General features: G+C 38.4%; 3 protein-coding genes across 8 annotated transcripts in view; 2 read left to right on the top strand and 1 right to left on the bottom strand.

Annotated features, from left to right (window-relative positions):
- Positions 1-9,647, top strand: part of arhgef38 (Rho guanine nucleotide exchange factor 38) — a 28,502-nt gene extending 18,855 nt beyond the window's left edge. For both annotated transcript variants that reach the window (XM_088913603.1, XM_088913677.1), the window contains exons 11-14: positions 1,913-2,044; positions 2,449-2,647; positions 4,051-4,283; positions 7,692-9,647. In XM_088913603.1, coding sequence (XP_088769729.1) covers positions 1,913-2,044; positions 2,449-2,647; positions 4,051-4,283; positions 7,692-7,874 — 747 coding nt within the window. In that variant the 3' untranslated portion in view covers positions 7,875-9,647. The remainder of the gene's footprint in view (positions 1-1,912; positions 2,045-2,448; positions 2,648-4,050; positions 4,284-7,691) is intronic.
- Positions 9,648-10,259: 612 nt separating this feature from the next.
- ints12 (integrator complex subunit 12) lies at positions 10,260-15,918 on the bottom strand. 4 transcript variants are annotated; one of them, XM_088913883.1, is made up of 7 exons: positions 15,754-15,918; positions 14,512-14,679; positions 14,046-14,201; positions 13,367-13,554; positions 12,732-12,891; positions 11,431-11,583; positions 10,260-11,200 (listed from the first exon to the last, which is right to left on the bottom strand). In XM_088913883.1, the coding sequence occupies exons 2-7, from the start codon at positions 14,665-14,667 to the stop codon at positions 10,577-10,579; spliced, it is 1,437 nt and encodes a 478-aa protein (XP_088770009.1). In that variant the 5' UTR covers positions 14,668-14,679; positions 15,754-15,918; the 3' UTR covers positions 10,260-10,576. The 4 variants fall into 4 exon arrangements, with proteins under 4 accessions (XP_088770009.1, XP_088769922.1, XP_088770097.1 ...); XM_088913796.1 differs by having other exon boundaries at positions 14,512-14,900; positions 15,754-15,888; XM_088913971.1 differs by having other exon boundaries at positions 14,512-14,897; positions 15,754-15,888.
- Positions 15,919-16,155: 237 nt separating this feature from the next.
- Positions 16,156-16,585, top strand: part of gstcd (glutathione S-transferase, C-terminal domain containing) — a 60,295-nt gene continuing 59,865 nt past the window's right edge. For both annotated transcript variants that reach the window (XR_016090947.1, XM_088913437.1), the window contains exon 1: positions 16,156-16,213. The gene's annotated coding sequence lies outside the window, so the exon portion shown is untranslated. The remainder of the gene's footprint in view (positions 16,214-16,585) is intronic.

Here is a 16,585-nt window from a genome sequence, read left to right as displayed (position 1 = left end):
TATAATAATAATAATAATAATAATAATAATTGCTTACACTTATATAGCGCTTTTCTGGACACTCCACTCAAAGCGCTTTACAGGTAATGGGGACTCCCCTCCACCACCACCAATATGCAGCATCCACCTAGATGATGCGACGGCAGCCATAGTGCGCCAGAACGCTCACCACACACCAGCTATCAGTGGGGAGGAGAGCAGAGTAATGTAGCCAATTTATTATGCGTTAGCTGACTATGCCTACATTACAAAACACATTTTTCATTAAGGAAAAATGTATGATTTCATTAGTTTTCTCATATGGGGTAAAAACTAGTCCTCTGTTTTCTGCTGTATTTTTTCTAGCTCTTAAAGCTATATCACCATCACAATATGGTTTAAATATGAGAATTGACTGAGCGGTTTAATAAGTAAAATAAATATTCATAACCCTCAGCTTGTGACTTTTTCAAAATATACCTTATATTAATATATTATATTAATTATATATGTATAATTAGAGGCACATGAATTCCTGGCTCCCTGGCACGGCTTTGGTGAAGAGTAATAATCCAGGCACACTTGGTTAAACAAATGCTATTGACAATGACAGTGACACAAACTATACTACACACAACAAAACATACAACAAACAAGTTACTATATTTACGCTATGTACAGACAAGGTGTTTCAGAGGCCTAACATCCTAATCACCCAGAAAACCCCAGACTGCTACAAAGTGTAAAACTCTTAAATAACGCCTACAGAGTCCCAAATAAAATAATTGCCTTCTAAATAAATGCAATACAACCTGCAGTTAAATCTCTCTCTCATCGGATGCCAAAAAGTAAGTGGGAGCCTATATCCCTCTTCTAAAACAACGCCCACAAGCAGGAGAGGCTGTCTTTAACTGAGGTATCTTTTACTCAGGAAACCCATTCCCTAAAAACACTCTCACCTGGCACAATCGTCACGTTCTTCTCTCTTCTTGTCCTTTAATTCTCCCTTTTTCTCCTCTGTGGGCTTAATGTGATCTTATATGGTGTCTATCTGGGCTGCTCATTGACAATCATTTAATCATAACTTAATTAACTAGGTAAATTTAGCAGATTTTTAATCAGGGCATCCCCTGCACCACAGCAAACATCCCCTCTGCTTTGAAGCTGGAAATTTTTACACAGCCAGGTGTTACACACTTACAGTAAAATTCCTAGAGACACTTCCCAACCACCTACAGCTGAAACCATATATCTTTTACTCACCTAAGTGAGAAAACTTGTGCAGTTTTTCTTAAAAATCTGTACATGTTTCTCTTTGTTTTACTTGCTTTACTTCTCCACTGCCTCTTAAATGAACAGTATAAAAAAGGATATGGAACAATGTAATAGCACAAATACACATGTATACAGGACATGTCAGTTCTCTGGGCAGTTTTAAAAATAAATATTTTTAAAATCAACAATCCAAACAAAGATGCTTTTAAACTATTAGTATGTGTAACAGTTTAAAATAAAGTTCAATGATTTCAATTTGCATGTAGCTGAAGAGTACGACTGTGGCTTGATTGAAGATTTATTACACAAAAAAACTAAAATGCCCTTTTAAAACTGTTTCCACCAGAAAAGATTAAACTTTCTGTGCTATAAGGCTTATCTTTTTTTCTTTTTGATGTAGAGGTCTGAAATATAAGATCCCCACAGAAACTGGTAAATGAGTGTATTTTGAATGAAAGAAAGTGGGGTATTGCTTTCCTCATTTATGGTTATATTCCTCCTTACATTCTGTTTGTACCATCACATCCAATATAATGATCTTGATAAATCCTTAGATGTTGCATTAAAATGTTTACAATTTTTTTTCCCTTCACAGTGTATTGGTGTGTCTGATGCTTAATTCTCCTGATTTCGAGATGTTATGTTGTCTTTATTCAAGGCTCCTTTGTCGAACCTCAGTGAAGTCCAGAACAGCATAATGGAGGAGCTGAACAACCTGGTTTTTGTCAAAGAAAATGCACAAAAGTTAATGGAACGAAAAGTGAGCTTTGAGAAATCCAGGAAAGTTCTGGTGAGCTCTCTTTGACGGATATCACTGTCTTTCTTTTATTAGGAACACATACTGTACGCATCAACTGTGGGACAGTTCATTCTGTGAGCTGTGGAGTTTTAGACCACTGTAAGATGCATCAATCCTGTGTAATTGTACACGCAATCGTATATAATATCTAGTTATGGAACCGTTTAGATCTTAACTATTGATTACTGATTGGTCTTTTAACTTACCAACTTAAAAAAATGACAATGTGTTGGAAGACTTCCCTCCTTGGGCAAACTAGTACTACCATCATTTAAAATGGAATTGACAATCAGATCAGGCTCTCTTCCAAACTCCTCCTCGCCTTTAACATTGAATTGAACACTTTTTTTCGCTTCCTCACCAAAACCGTCACTCTCTCCCTCTCATCCCTGTAGTACGAAACTCCCCGTCAGACTGAAGCTCAGAGGGAAAAGCTTATTTCCAGCTACCCTGCCGACAGACTGTACCAGCTGAAACGCAACTGCAATGCAACTCAGGAGCACGATGTGAGCCTGTTTGAGGGGGAGCTGGTGGCTGTGGAGGAACAGAAAGATCCGCTAGGGAGCACAAGCAGATGGCTCGTCAACACGGGCAGTGAGTACTAATAAGTGCCCTTTGTTATGTAATGCTGCTGGCATGCGGGCTCTTTCGTCTAGGTTCTTGCTTTTCTGCTGTGTCCCGGAGTAGCTTTCTGCAAAATCTCTCATTCCAGGAATGCCCTACAGACTTTGTTGATACCTTTCACGGTCCATTAAAACCACCACTGTAATAAACAAACTGATTGAAAAAGGATTTTCTTCAGCTTGTTGCTTGGGAAATGTACCGTGGGCCCTTTAGTCTTTATGGCATTGAGTTTCACTTTACAGAAAACAAACTTCACACACTTCCAAGCCTGTTTATCTTTTTTTGAATGCTTACAGGTTCTTAAGAAGAAAGCATTCTACCAAACTATGACCTGTGTGACCTACAGTAGATTGCAGCTTTAAAAGGGAAGTCCCAAGAGGCTATGAAAGGAAGACAAAGCAAAATTGATTGGCCCCATTTTCTGACGATACACCCCAAACATTGTTCATTTGAACTAGTGGTTCATTAAGCATGTCTTATATAACCCATTCCCTTAACATCCCCTTTCATTGTAAAATGCTTTTTTTGGTATGATCAGAGCTCTTTCTTTCTCTGCAGAGAACAGCCCATTGCTTCTGAATGTTATAATAGTGTAGTTATAACTGTTCAAAGTGGAAAGGTGACTGGAGCACCTAAAGCATACACTCTCCTCTGGGAAGGACAAATGCAGTTACTATGTGGTTGTATCAGCAGACTCTTCTCAGACATCTCCAGGATACCACACTAGAGCCTAGCAGTCAATATGATCCTGCACTCAGGAGGACAGATAAAAGGATTAGATCAGATAGTGGTTATCTGGCACCTTTGCTAAGGGAAAGAGGAAGGTGTGAGAGGTGAATGAATACTGTGTCTCTATTATAGAAATGTAAGGGATGAGCTGTGATTGCTAATTGCTGTTACTGTACATCAACATTATTATTAATAATTATAGAAAGAAAAACAGATCACTTATGTTAATAGCATCATTTGTCACATAACCTGTATTGGTACAGAGAAACTGACAGCTTGGTTTTTCTCTTGTGGAATTTGAGGTTTCTTTCTTCATTTTCAAAATACTGTGTATGGAGTATATAAAAGATTGTATGGAGTATATAAAAGATTATTCTTGCTAGTGCAGTATAATATATACAATACAGTCTATATATGTACTGTTTATATGCACATATAGAATAAGGAAAAGAATAGGTAAGAAAATTTATGAAGTAGATGGAAATATGTACAGTATGTAACAATGAATTTAAAATGAGATTAGAAGTTCCTTGTGTGAATTTCTAATTTGATTGACTAATTACTTTGTACAGCATTCGAAGCATCTTAACCACAGTAAAGCCAGACTGCAAGCTGGCCAGTCAAAGCTCTCTTCCTCTCAACAGGCACAGTGGGCTATGTCTACTCCTCCTTTCTGAAGCCATACAACCCCACCAGGGAGCTCAACGGCAGCATTCCCGAACAGCAGGATGACTTTGACAACATCAGCCTGTTTGTCTCTGGCAGCGGGAGCAGCAGCCTTAGGAGCTTCTGTCTGACCGCCGGTGACAGCAGCTCCTCCATCTCAGGGCTGCAGTCCACAGCTGACCTTGAGGCAGATGGCATCGATGACCAGCAGGTAAGGCTCTGCCTTCTGAGAGGCACAAGCAGTGAGAGGACAAGGTTTAGCAAAGAGCACGGGGAACTTGGATAGGTTGAGCTCATGAAACTGTACTTAGAATAGGAAACGTCTAAAATACAGTAAATACAGTCCTCCCAACAATACTTGATATGCTTAACAAATTTGTCGGTGGCCTTTGCTTCAGACATAGGGTAGCAATGTGTAGATCTGGAACTAGATGAAAAACAGCACTTTTGCCATACATGTGAAGAGAATCATGTACATATATCCCGTCAGATGTGATGTTTTTAAAATACTTTTCTTGAGTATAAAAATGTTAATGTAATAGAATGTTCAATATTCCAGGGCAACCCGCCCGAACAATAAGAAAATCACACCACCAGCATGGGAGTCAAGGGTATACTGACGAACATATCTCAGAGACCAGAGATCACAGATATTGTCTATACAGATGAATGGTAGGCAGGCGGTGAGGGTTTTAGTAGTTGTGATTTCTGCAGGCAGGTCAGTCCACCACAGAGGAGAAACACTCTTTCACCTCAGTAATGGGATGTCATACTGCAGACGTGTACAAGTAAAAGAGTATGCAGGAGGTACTGAGAGTCTGGTGGAAGAGAGCTGAAGGAGTGAGATTAAAATCTGATGTTACACTAGGTAGGAACAGACTAGTTTTGACAGACGTAAGCAAAGACTAGCTTAAATCTGATGTGGGTGGCGACAGGAGCCAGTGAAGGGACTGGAGTCATGAAGTAAACTGAGGATGAGAAAAAACAGTGGAGTAGATGAACAGTTTTAGCATGGCAGCTGTCAAAGAGGAGAAGCTCATATGAACTCAGGTGTGAGGAAAACTCATATGCCCCTTTCTTTTCAGGGCAGTCTTTATGTGTTTTTTGGTGGATAAATTGGCTTTGTAAATAACTATTAAAGTAATGAAAACACATTTACAGGACACATATAAAAGTCAAACAAGTACAAATGTTTAGAATCACTTGAAAAGGCACATCATGTGAGGACCTGTTTCAGGTTTTAGACGAGCAGATAAAATAGGCAAACTAACTGAGGAAGGGATATCTGAAATATAGAGCAACACAATTGTTTTTCAGTACTGTTTATTATTTTCTGTTTATACTGGGCTCAAACCTCCTTTTTTCTATTTATAATAGTCTATTTACTGAAGTACAGTAAATTGATATAACATGCACGGCATGAACAGATGCCTTATCTCTAAGACACAGATATGCATCGTAATGCTGGCTCTGAGGAAAAAGCATACTAAGCAGACAGTGCTGACTGTGTAGGGGATCAAGGCTAAAAATTAATTGAAACTGTAAGACCTCACTTATTTGCAAAGTATTTCCTTTATAGGGCAATGTCAGGTTGACGTTTAGTCTTAGATTAAGTTGTAAAGCATACATCTTTATGGTTCACTTTTTTGTCGAAAAAGGATTTTGTGAGTTTTAAGAAAGCTTTTTATGATTTTAACTAAATCCACATGCCCGTACATACTGGTCCTTATATTTTCTATTGGCAAACTGCTCAACCCATAGTAAATCAGAGCAGTGGTTCTCAAACCTGGTTCTATGGAATCATGGTATCTTTTTTCCAGCGTAGTTTGGAATCACACACTAGTTGTTTACAGCTTTCTACCTAGAGCATGACTGCTTTTAATTATTAAAAACATTGAATGAGATTCATGTCAGCCCTGTGCCACTTTCTGAGCCTCCATGCAGGTACAGTATGTTGCCTGAAACATTACCAACTGAGCCACTGCAAAAGGAAAACACGACACACTATGGGAATGTCTGACACATTGTCTTTCCCGCGTTCCCAGAGTTGTTTAGACAGAAATACATGTAAGCAAGCTGAGAAGGGAGCATAAAGTTCTGTACGCTGATGTTTCTGGAAACAATTCTCTTCTCATTGGGTATTTTGGGACTCAGGACTGAGTGCCAAATCAAGTACACCAAATGCCTAACCGAGGAAGCAGATCAATTAGTGTTGTCGATGAGCTCTGGAAAATTCAAACGCATTTGGATCAATAATCAGCAGACGTGGGTAAGCAATTCTGAATTAGACAGAGAATGGAAATCTGCCTCTACTGAATGTCAGGACACTTTTTATTGATTTTAATTATGCCTGAGTTATTTGATCTTTGATGTGAACTTGATGAAGTTTTTTTTTCTAATCACATTTCATTTAACGACCATAATTCATAATACTTAGAACATTGAAAGTTCACAAAATTTCATTAGAGCTAGAAATGGTCACAAGAGAAATATTTAGAGCAGCACAGTGATGTGGACATGGTGCTGTTGCCTCATAGCTTTTGGGTCCTGGTTAGAATCTGGGTTCTTTCATATTCTCCCCAGATTTCCATGGGTATTCATTGGATGTACTGCTCTTCTCTCACTTTTTAAAGAGAAGTTAAGCTCTTCTTTTAATCTGAAACTCTTCTGTTAATATGTTAATTGGTATCTCTAAATTGTTCCTGTGAATGAGCCACAGAATGGTCTGGCATCCTGTGTAGAGTGCGGTTCAACACTTTGTCCTTTGACAGTCGCTCACAGCCCTAGTCCAGGAGGAATATTCTCCACTGGTCTTCATTCCAGCTGAATCCTGAAATGGATTAATGAGCATTCAATTATTGGCAGTGTAAAGGTCCTACTGTCTCAGAAAATCACATGCTTTCCCATTTCAGATTTAGAGTTATTACTCTTGTGCACCCTCTAATGGAGTGGAGTGGATTTCCATGATGATAACAAATCTAAATCTTTTGGGGATTTTGCAGAGTAACAGCCCTCAAACTCATTCCTAATTTTTGGAGCTATGAACTTAAACCATTTCTTCCTTTAGTCGTAATGGACTTGGCTGCTCATGGGTGCTAAAAACGTAGATTTCTGGACACTGTCAACGCTGTATTATTTTAGGTGACCCATGTAACTGACTCATCATAATCACGGCCAAGCCACTCAGGACATCAGTCTTCCTTCTTGGAAAATAGAGAAGGGGGAGCAAATGGAGTGGAAGTTTGCACGCATCTGACGTAATACTGAAAAGTAGCTGTTTGTTGTGACAACACAACACCAGTGTTTGCCAATTCTGTAATTTTTTTTAAAAAAGGACAGGGTGTCCAGAGTAACCTTCAGCCATTAGTTTCAGCAAATCCCGACAAAACAGACTGACCCCAAGTAATGCAGGATATACAGTACGTGTAAAACAATCTTCCAGTGAAAATTTTTTTTTTTAAAACACTGACACCTGCTGGGGAAAAAAAACACAAACTGTGGTAATGATCTTTTAATGGAGTAGGGTGGTTTTGTTATTTTACGACTAGTATTGTACAGCGTGTGGTGTCCCTCCTGGAGCGTAGTCTCTAACCAGAGGTGCTGTTTGTTTATGTTGCAGTACTATGCGGTCTACGCTTTTCAAGCTCGCTGTGAGCAGGAGCTGAGCCTGCAGGAGTACCAGCATGTGCGGATCTTGAAGTTCTGTGACCTGAGCGGCAATAAAGAGTGGTGGCTGGCTGAAGCCAATGGGCAGAAAGGCTATGTACCAGCAAACTACCTTGGAAAGATGTCGTATGCATAGCAGGTTCTCATGAACTTTGCCGAGTGCTGCATTAATTCAGTCTCTTATGAGAATCCCTGCTATTTTTATTATTGTTGTCAACACTGTGAGATTATCTTTGTGAATGAAGTACCATCTTGCACTATAAATTCTGAGCACTTAGTATTGCCACATACAGTGTTTTAAAGCAATGAATGTTATTCTACCTTAATTTGTTTATTAAGTAAATGTTGTTCTATCTATAATGTATATATACAGATTTATATGCAAAAATGCTTATATGAAAATATATTTGAAACAATCATGCAGTGTCAGAGAATACCTTTCTCTTCTTAGATGTACGTGCTATTTATTTTTTTATGAGATGAATAAAGATACGCAGCTATACAATTGAGAAACGGTCCAAAGAAATTAACATTTTGCTTATTATTACTAATCGTTACCATTAATCTGACAGCCTATGAAGAACATATCTTCCGCCCTTAGGTTACAAAACATATTCAGACAATTCTTCAAAGGGAACTTCTATCTAAGCCAAGTTTTAAACTTATGGCAAGGACATTGCATGTTTATGGAATAAACATACTTGATTATGATTCCTCTTCTGATTTAATAATGATTTTTAATTTCCTTTCTTCAGTTTGCTCGTTAGCCTTAATAAACTTTTGGTCTTCATCCAAAATCCTACAATTATCTCTAAAATTCTTGTAGACCCTGAACAATTCAACTTACAGTGCTGATCATATTTCACAAAAAGAAATTTCAGGGAAAACTAAATTGTGATGCCGGACCTGGGAAATACTTTCAGGAACTGGCCTCCTCTATCTCCATCTCGTTTCACTGGTCAACATCCATATTGCATATTGAGCAGTTTCTGATTTATCCATTTGCATCTCACCACAGCACCCCACAGGTGAGAATGTTCTAAAGTTCACAGAATTATCTGAGCTCGGAGTTGTGCCATGTTAGGTTCTCCTTACCAGCCTGGTACACTATGTAGACAAGCTGGGGGCTGTTTCAGTGGGGTCAGTGTGAGGCAGTATATCTCACCGTAAGGGTGATTTACCAATGGACCCCTTGAACATTTTATTAGTGGGCATTGATTTCAGCACCAAGAAGGAATGAATAGTGGGAAAATCCCAAAGCAATGTACTGGAATTTGACCTGCTGTAATGCAGATGAGTGTAAACCACTCCTAATCCTGGAGTAATCACCAGGACTCCCACAGAAATCCCAAACCACTGGCACATGCAAAGAATTGAAAGGATTTAAAAACAAATTTAAACTATTCTGGTAAATACTGAAAAAAAACATTTAATCTGTGCATCAAAGGTTATTATTAGCAAAAACAACAATTAAAGTAAGATATACTATGTCACCATTTTCAATCCTATTCTTAATAACACAAGCAACACTCCAAGGCATTGCTACAGAGCTGATCCTCTTACTACCTCAGAATTAACCTTCTGGAATGAACTTGTAAAAACAGATTTAAGAACCATATAATTTACCTTCAAGTTTTTTTTTTTATTTTTTTTGGCTTATTGGCAGCTGCTTTCCCATCCTTCTCAGTATTTGTTTACCATGCAGAAAGAAATGCTGATTTTCGGTTTCATTAGGGCATTATTTACCACAAAGGACTGATTGTAATACTTCTTGTCAGATATAGTGTTGATATTTATTTTCTTGTGTTTCAATGATTTAAAATACCTGAATAAATATCCGTTACTTTCCTGAGCCCATGCTCTCACCTCTTGTCTGTAAAAGTTCTATTAAATATTTTATAAACACTTAGTTTTATGGGTGAAAGGCTCAATTCTTCACAAACTTAGCAATGACAACCTGACAAAGATAACAGTGTTTTTTATTAACTACACCAGCATCTGTTGACAATGGGGTTGAACTATCTGGCTTAAGATTTCTGAAAGAAAATGTGTAAAACAAACTAGTAAACAAATACCTGAGTAAGATTGATACAACAGACTTGATATATGTGCAACTGTAAGATTTTATTAATAAAATTTGACATTGTTTTTGTCTTCCTACCCGATTGGTTTAAAATGTCAAGGAAATGCACAATTTAACAATTTAGTCTAGTCCAGGTGCAAGTTTAGGTCCTTAGAATTTTAGGCTGAAGTCTCACCTAAATCACACGGAATAAATTTAGGCTGCAATCCACACCACAAACATCAGTATGGCTGATTACCTTAGAGTGCAACAGCTGCTTAGTTAGGTGCAGAGAACAGCTGGAATACAATTAAGAAGCTGGGAAATGGAAAACATATAGAACAATTATCATAAAAATAATAAAGTCCATATGTACAATCTAAAATGAGGTCTTGGTTTCTCAGTTCTTAAAATGGTTTGAACAGCCAAAAAAAAAAAATTAAACGCAGAAATCAGTTAACAAATGCAATCGATTTTATTTGCTTTCCCAAAAAACCTTTTCCTTTCCACTGACAACAGCTTGTTGAGAGAGAACAACAAGAATTGTACTCAGTGATCTGACGAGCTGCAATGCAGTGGTGCATACTATTTCCACGTGTATTTCTGAAATACCATTTAGGATTTTTCAGCAGCATATATTCTGAAGAATTCAAGTATTTTGTTTTTCTATTAAAAAAAAAAAGTGTAGTGGAGAAAATCCAAAAGCTACACGTGCCTTCTTCCGTTCTCACTCTGAGGCAGTGTAGCTTGTATTTAATCCACCTGGAACAGTGTTCTTATTTTTTAAGTTTCTTCTGCGCTGCTTTCTTCTTCACCATCTGCAAGCGCTTCATGGCATTCAGCTGCGACTCCTGGGAGGTGGGTGCTTTCCCTCCAGCCAGTGGGTCAGCAGACGCTTTTGTTCCGTTGTTGTTGTTGTTACTGCTGGCGCTGCTGCTGCCCCCACCACTCCCACCATTGCTCCCACCTCCCCCATTACCACTGCTGCCAGCCTGGCTTGTACCTGCTGCAGGGCTGCTGCTGGGCCCCGCCAAGCCCACCTTATTGACGCTGTCACTGCTGGATGAGCGGTTGAGGCCTGGCTTCCCCAAAGTCAGGGGCGGCGGGGGCTTGAGAGGGACAGTGGTGGAGCCATTGTTGTTGTTGCCGTTGCCTGCTGCCATTTTGGACCCAAGTCCCGACTTGGCGCTGGCCAGCCCAGACAGTCCCACCGCCGGCTTCTGACTGGAGGTCACAGAGGTGGATTTCCCACTGGTGCTCTGCGTGGAGGATCCCAGCTTCGTGCTGGCTGGGCCAGCCGTGGAGGTCTTCGCTGCAAAGGCGGCCCATCCGGTCAAACCGCTAGCTGAAGGCAGGGACGAGCTGTTGCCGGAGGGGTTTCCTGACACCGCAGTGGACGCCTGCAAAAGTCACACAGACGCTTCCTTACAATAAATGTCAAGATCCAGGATCCGCTTGAAATAACCTGTGTAAAATCTCACCGGCTGAGAAAATTCAGATTCAAACAACACACCCCTGTGCTGCAAACCATATATTATGAAAGTTAACACAGCCGTCTAGACTGTGTAATAAGGGAACATTTTTAATGCCTCAGTTCCCTTTACTGTCCAGATCTCGGAAAAGACCTTACCTTAACTTCTGTTCTCTTAAAAGCCTGGAATGTGCTGGCAGTGTCCTGCTTGGGCTTGACCTCTGGCTTCTTCACCAGAGTGTCCTTCACAACCGGGACAGCAGAGGTCACAGCAGGGGCTGGTTTCTGTGGAGGTTTTTGAGTCTTTTGTGCCTGTAAACAACAAACACAAGATATTTGATCTCAAATCATACACATTAGTTGCCAAAGCAATTCCTGTGCAAAAGTCCCATCCATTTTTCTATTAAGACCACGTGAATCTCTTAGAACTACAGGAGTCAGAGTTTACAAGTTATATAAACTGCTTATTCAACAAATTATTGGCCTCAGAAAACTAAAACCTGAGGGGCTTATGTTGTTATTCACTTTAGCCATATTTCTACTCTAGAAACTGAAGAATAGGATTCAATTGAATTGTCTTAAAAGTAATGCAGTTTTTAAAGGAATTTATGTTCTATGTTCATCTAACAATGTCTGGTCTTTTGAGAATATTATGACTGAATGTCTTAATGACCAAATTAATGGCTGTTGGTATGCTACATCTGATGTCACACTTTGTCACAGTTAAAATTACCAAGATACTCTTGACTTAAAAGGCAAGGAATTGTACCTGAAAAATCAATTTAGCTATTCAAGAGAACAGGATTTAATTTGCAGCAAGGTTTACAGTTGTAAAGTTAGAGAAAAGAGTATCTGTGTTGTTAATTTGCAGAGTGTGCTTTTAAACTTTTAACATTTACTTTCAAACAAAGTATTGTCCTAAAGAAGCATTAATCCCCACAGAGATGCCAAAAATGACATATCTGTGTTGGTGTTTTTTTCAGTAACTATGAAAAGAATAGTTCAAATGCAGGCTTTGAAATAATAAAAATCAAAACAGTATGATTTATCTTATAATATAATTAAAACCAAATACTGATTTGATATGATTTACTACAGGTAAATGTTCAGCCTCTGCTGCCACCTTGCTTTTAAGCAGGGTAAAACATTTTTTCAGAGATATTCCGACTATTTTACTTAAACAATTAAAAAAACATTTTGTTGAATGGTACATTTACATGTTTCTTATATTAGATTAAGATGCAGCTTCACTCCAGACATATTCTGGATATTTATATTTTTCATATTTTCAAATATAACATATTTTCAGTTTTCCTTTTCAGGAAAAAGCAGAGGCAGTGTATCTTATGCAGATGCACAACACTGCCTGTTCACATCCAATTCTGTTATTTAAACAGATTTGATTATTGTTTAAGTCTTGTACCATTTAATGGCAATCTAGGCTCTGAATTCAGCCTTACCATGCGCTTCATCTGCCTGGTGCACCGGGCGCAGTACCACACCAGACGTGGGTCGTTGACGTCCTTGTCTGTCACCTGTGGCTTGTGACAGTCTTGGTGATAAAGATTGTGACACTCCTGACATTCCACAAGCTGGTTCCCTGAGGTGACTGTCATCTGCCTGCATTAAGAGTGTGGAGGAAAGGAAAGGAAACAGGTCTTACAAATGCATATTTAACTGATGTAGAGTTGCATGGCAAACAGTAGTGCAAAACAATTTTACACCATTTTCACAACAAATCCAGTTGTAGTTAAAAATTTTGACTTGCTTAAATTCCCCAAAAAGACTTCCCAAAAAGATACTAGCCCAACTGAAGTAATTTTTTTGTATTCTATAGCTGTGATGAGCAGAATGGTGAAATATCAGCTTCTATTCCCAAATACTGGTTATAAAAAGCTAAGAAAATGTTAAAAAACCATTAAAGTATGGCAGGCCAATTTTTATTTTTCAGTTTAGTTAATATTTATTAATATACTACAACAGGCAAATGTGTAAAACGGTAATAAAAGATAAGATCTTCGTTGCTTTGTTTAGATTACTTTATGTTCTATAGGTGATCAACTTAGGCAACTGTATGCAATGAGACGTTACTCACCTACAAACCACACAAGCCAAACCCATCTCCATAGCAAAATCATCGGCACTCGTCTCGTCAAAGCTGGACAAATCAGGAATGGGGAGGTCCTTGCTAGTTTGAACTGTGATGGGAGACGATCTATTCTCCTGCTTCTCCAGGCGAGGTTTCTTTGGTGGGTCAATTGCATCAACGGGATCCACTTTAACCTGAATGACGGAATACGGGTGAAACTGTGGCACGTATATCAGAGGAGCCCCACAATTTTAATTAACACCCAGCAATCGCAAACTTCCCATTGGGTTTCTACTAAGTAGTAGCTATTAAAATATTCTTTTTCATATTACAGTATTTATATATGCGAACAATACTGATTTGGGTTAAACTTTTAAATACATTCAGTATAAGAACACAAGGACCTTTGTCCTAAGATGAGTGATGGTTGAAAGCATTGTAACCATTAAAAAAGCCACAGAATGTTCAACAACATTGTGTAAATGTGAAACAGTCTACATTAGCTTTGCATGCTAATGGTACACCTCATGTATTCCTGATCAGTTTCACCTTAAGAATGAGATACCTAACCCAAGGTATCTGAAAAACTTCAGATACTGGTTCTTTAGAAACTAGGACTGACAAATGTTTGCCTCATGAATGGGAATCTTCCTTTTTTTCCCCCCCTTTTCCTGACAGAATTTACCTTCTCCGATGTTCTTTTCTCACTCTCTTTTTTGCTTTTTTCAGAGCTGCTTGACTTGCCGTTGCCACTGCCCGAGGAAGAGGAGTTAGAGGAAGACTTTGTCTCCTGCTTGCTCAAGCTCACTTTCGTAACGGTCACCTTGGAGACCTCCACTTCCTGTTTGGGGAATAAAATATTTCACACCACAGGTAGGACATGCCAGTGAGGAACAAAAAAAATAGCAGAAAAAAATGAGTGAAACTCTTTAAAGACAAGTCTTTGATTACTTTTACTCTTGTAGGCTGAATTTTGGCCAGATTACAGGATTTCCTTTGTAAACAAGATTCAAACACAAGGCCAAGCCCTTTTTTGTTACATTTTAAAATGTTATTTCTAAAAAAAAAAAGCAAGGTCATGGCTCTGCAACAAACTAGTGCACCAAGGCTCAAATGTAAGGCCTTACTCATAATTTTCTGTAAAAGGTTACCTTGAGCGTGGGCCGGTAGTTTGAATCACTTCCCCTTGCCAAGGATTCATCTAGCAGTGCCTTCAGTTTCTCTGCCGAATCCTTGCTTTTGGAATGCAGGTATCCAAGGCCTTTCAGAAAGATTGGGTCCAGCTCCAGACTTACAGTGGCAGCCATGATCTCTGTCAGCTGTTATGGACATACAACATGAATCTGCAAGGGTCCTGATGTGAGAGATGCCATCAGTGACAGAGCATACCTTACGTGTGCAGTCTGAACGTGAAGGAAGGGCCAAAGGCTGATGCATTTCTTTGTCTGTTACTGCTGTTTAATTGACAATACATTATGCATCATTTAATCTCTTTTCTGGTTCAGAGAGAGGCCACATTTCCCTCAATCCTGTTCAGCTGCTGGAAAACATAAGAAAATGACTGCTTGCATTTGTTATTAAATAGTTACGTACTAAATGGACACCTCCACCAAAAGCCTGCACTATATTGTCAGGGATGTATAGGTTTAGCTTTTTCTGCAGATATATTTTTTATGACTTGAATCTCATTTTGTCCTATTTCCAGAAAATCAGAGGTCAAATGGAAATTTGTAAAAGTATCTGAACAGTCACTTTGTAGTGTAACAAACGATATTAATCTCTTGGTTCACAGCCATATAAAACATGCTGTTATGCAGTAACAGTCGCATCGAGTAAATTGCCAGTTGGATCGTCCAGATTTTATTAATGAAATGCCCTGTAGTTTATTTCAAAACCTAATACTACTACAGTTAAGTCGTAATACTGATATTTTCTCTATGAACAAAAATATTCATTGGTATTCCCTTTTATAAATATCTTATACTTACAGCCAGTGGTGGTAACGCTTTATATCATAAGGACCAAAATTAAGCATTTTTGATTTATTTATTCGTATGATTTATTCCCTTCAGAACTATTCTGGACGAACTATTTTGTTCAGAATCCGGAACTAGCCGTACAATTACTCCGCAACACAGGATAGACTATTACTAAAGGAAAACAAGTATTACACAAAAACAAAATCTTTGAGATCAAATGCCTTTTTTTCAAATATTACTTCACCTCTCTAGTTTTACACTTCATCATCATTGGTGTAAAAATCTTGGAATGGGAATATTGCTACTATATTTCCTAATCTGTCATCTGGACGGAAGTACATACATACACCTTGCAACAAACTTATTTCAACTGTAATTTAAACACCTCTTGTTTTCAACGCATTCCTTTCTTACCTTTGTTTTTCGAAAATAAAAAACAAAAATAAACTGATGCAAACTAACATCTGTTCAATCTATATACATATACATATATATAGCTCCGTGTATTTACAATTTACGCCGCGAGCACGTCCCTTTCCGAGATGGTATATAACCATCCTTCCCCTTTTTGTGTTCGGGGGAAACAAAAACATAACATTTGTACCCTATCGGGGAAAAAAAACTTTATTGATCGATCATAAAACAGTTAATCAGCATTTAAATCATATAGTAAAAACAGTTAATTTATTTACGTGCCCTTTTTTCAACTACTTAACGACTATTTAATTTAAGATGACGTTTTCCAACCGTCGGTTAAGGGTGTGAGAGGATACACGGACACATTTGTTTGTGACACAAGGAAGAAAAGGTTTGAAACAGCGTGACTGTGGGCAAAGAGAACTGTAGCTGCAGCCAGAGGCTCGCTGTGTGTAGAGTAAGCTAATTTCGTTTTTGACGCTTGCAAAAAACAAACAAACAAGAAAAGCGGTGAATTGAATGGGAGAGATTCAAACAGTAAAATAATAATAAACATCAAAAACTTATTTTAGGAGCAACGTGTATAAAGCTAAACTTGTGTACAATGTCTGTAATTATAATAAAAAAAACCCTACAGAAATACCTCTTGATATGTTTTTACTTTAAGTTAAATGTTGTAATGTACGACAACGAAAGGTCGTTGTCATTTGAACTATTTTAATATAATTAAACTTCTGATATGTTATAGTGTCTTAGGGTCCACTTGAGCTAGACAGAATTTTAGTGCACTTGTCTTGAAAACTGCTTGTTCAGTTACATTTGATGTTGA

Source organism: Atractosteus spatula, chromosome 1 (assembly GCF_055471065.1).
Source record: "Atractosteus spatula isolate fAtrSpa1 chromosome 1, fAtrSpa1.hap1, whole genome shotgun sequence".
Classification (NCBI taxonomy): Eukaryota; Metazoa; Chordata; class Actinopteri; order Semionotiformes; family Lepisosteidae; genus Atractosteus; species Atractosteus spatula.
The sequence above is the reverse complement of the archived record's forward strand: the minus strand, read 5'-3'. Positions and strand labels throughout refer to the sequence as shown.

Excerpts from the sequence above, each read along its gene's own strand:
- ints12 (XM_088913883.1), bottom strand. The coding sequence starts at position 14,667 with ATGGCTGCCACTGTAAGTCTGGAGCTGGACCCAATCTTTCTGAAAGGC. Across the intron at positions 13,555-14,045 it reads AGAAAAGAACATCGGAGAAG|GTTAAAGTGGATCCCGTTGA; the intron begins GTAAATTCTGTC and ends TCCGTCATTCAG. Across the intron at positions 11,201-11,430 it reads TTAAGAGAACAGAAGTTAAG|GCGTCCACTGCGGTGTCAGG; the intron begins GTAAGGTCTTTT and ends TGACTTTTGCAG.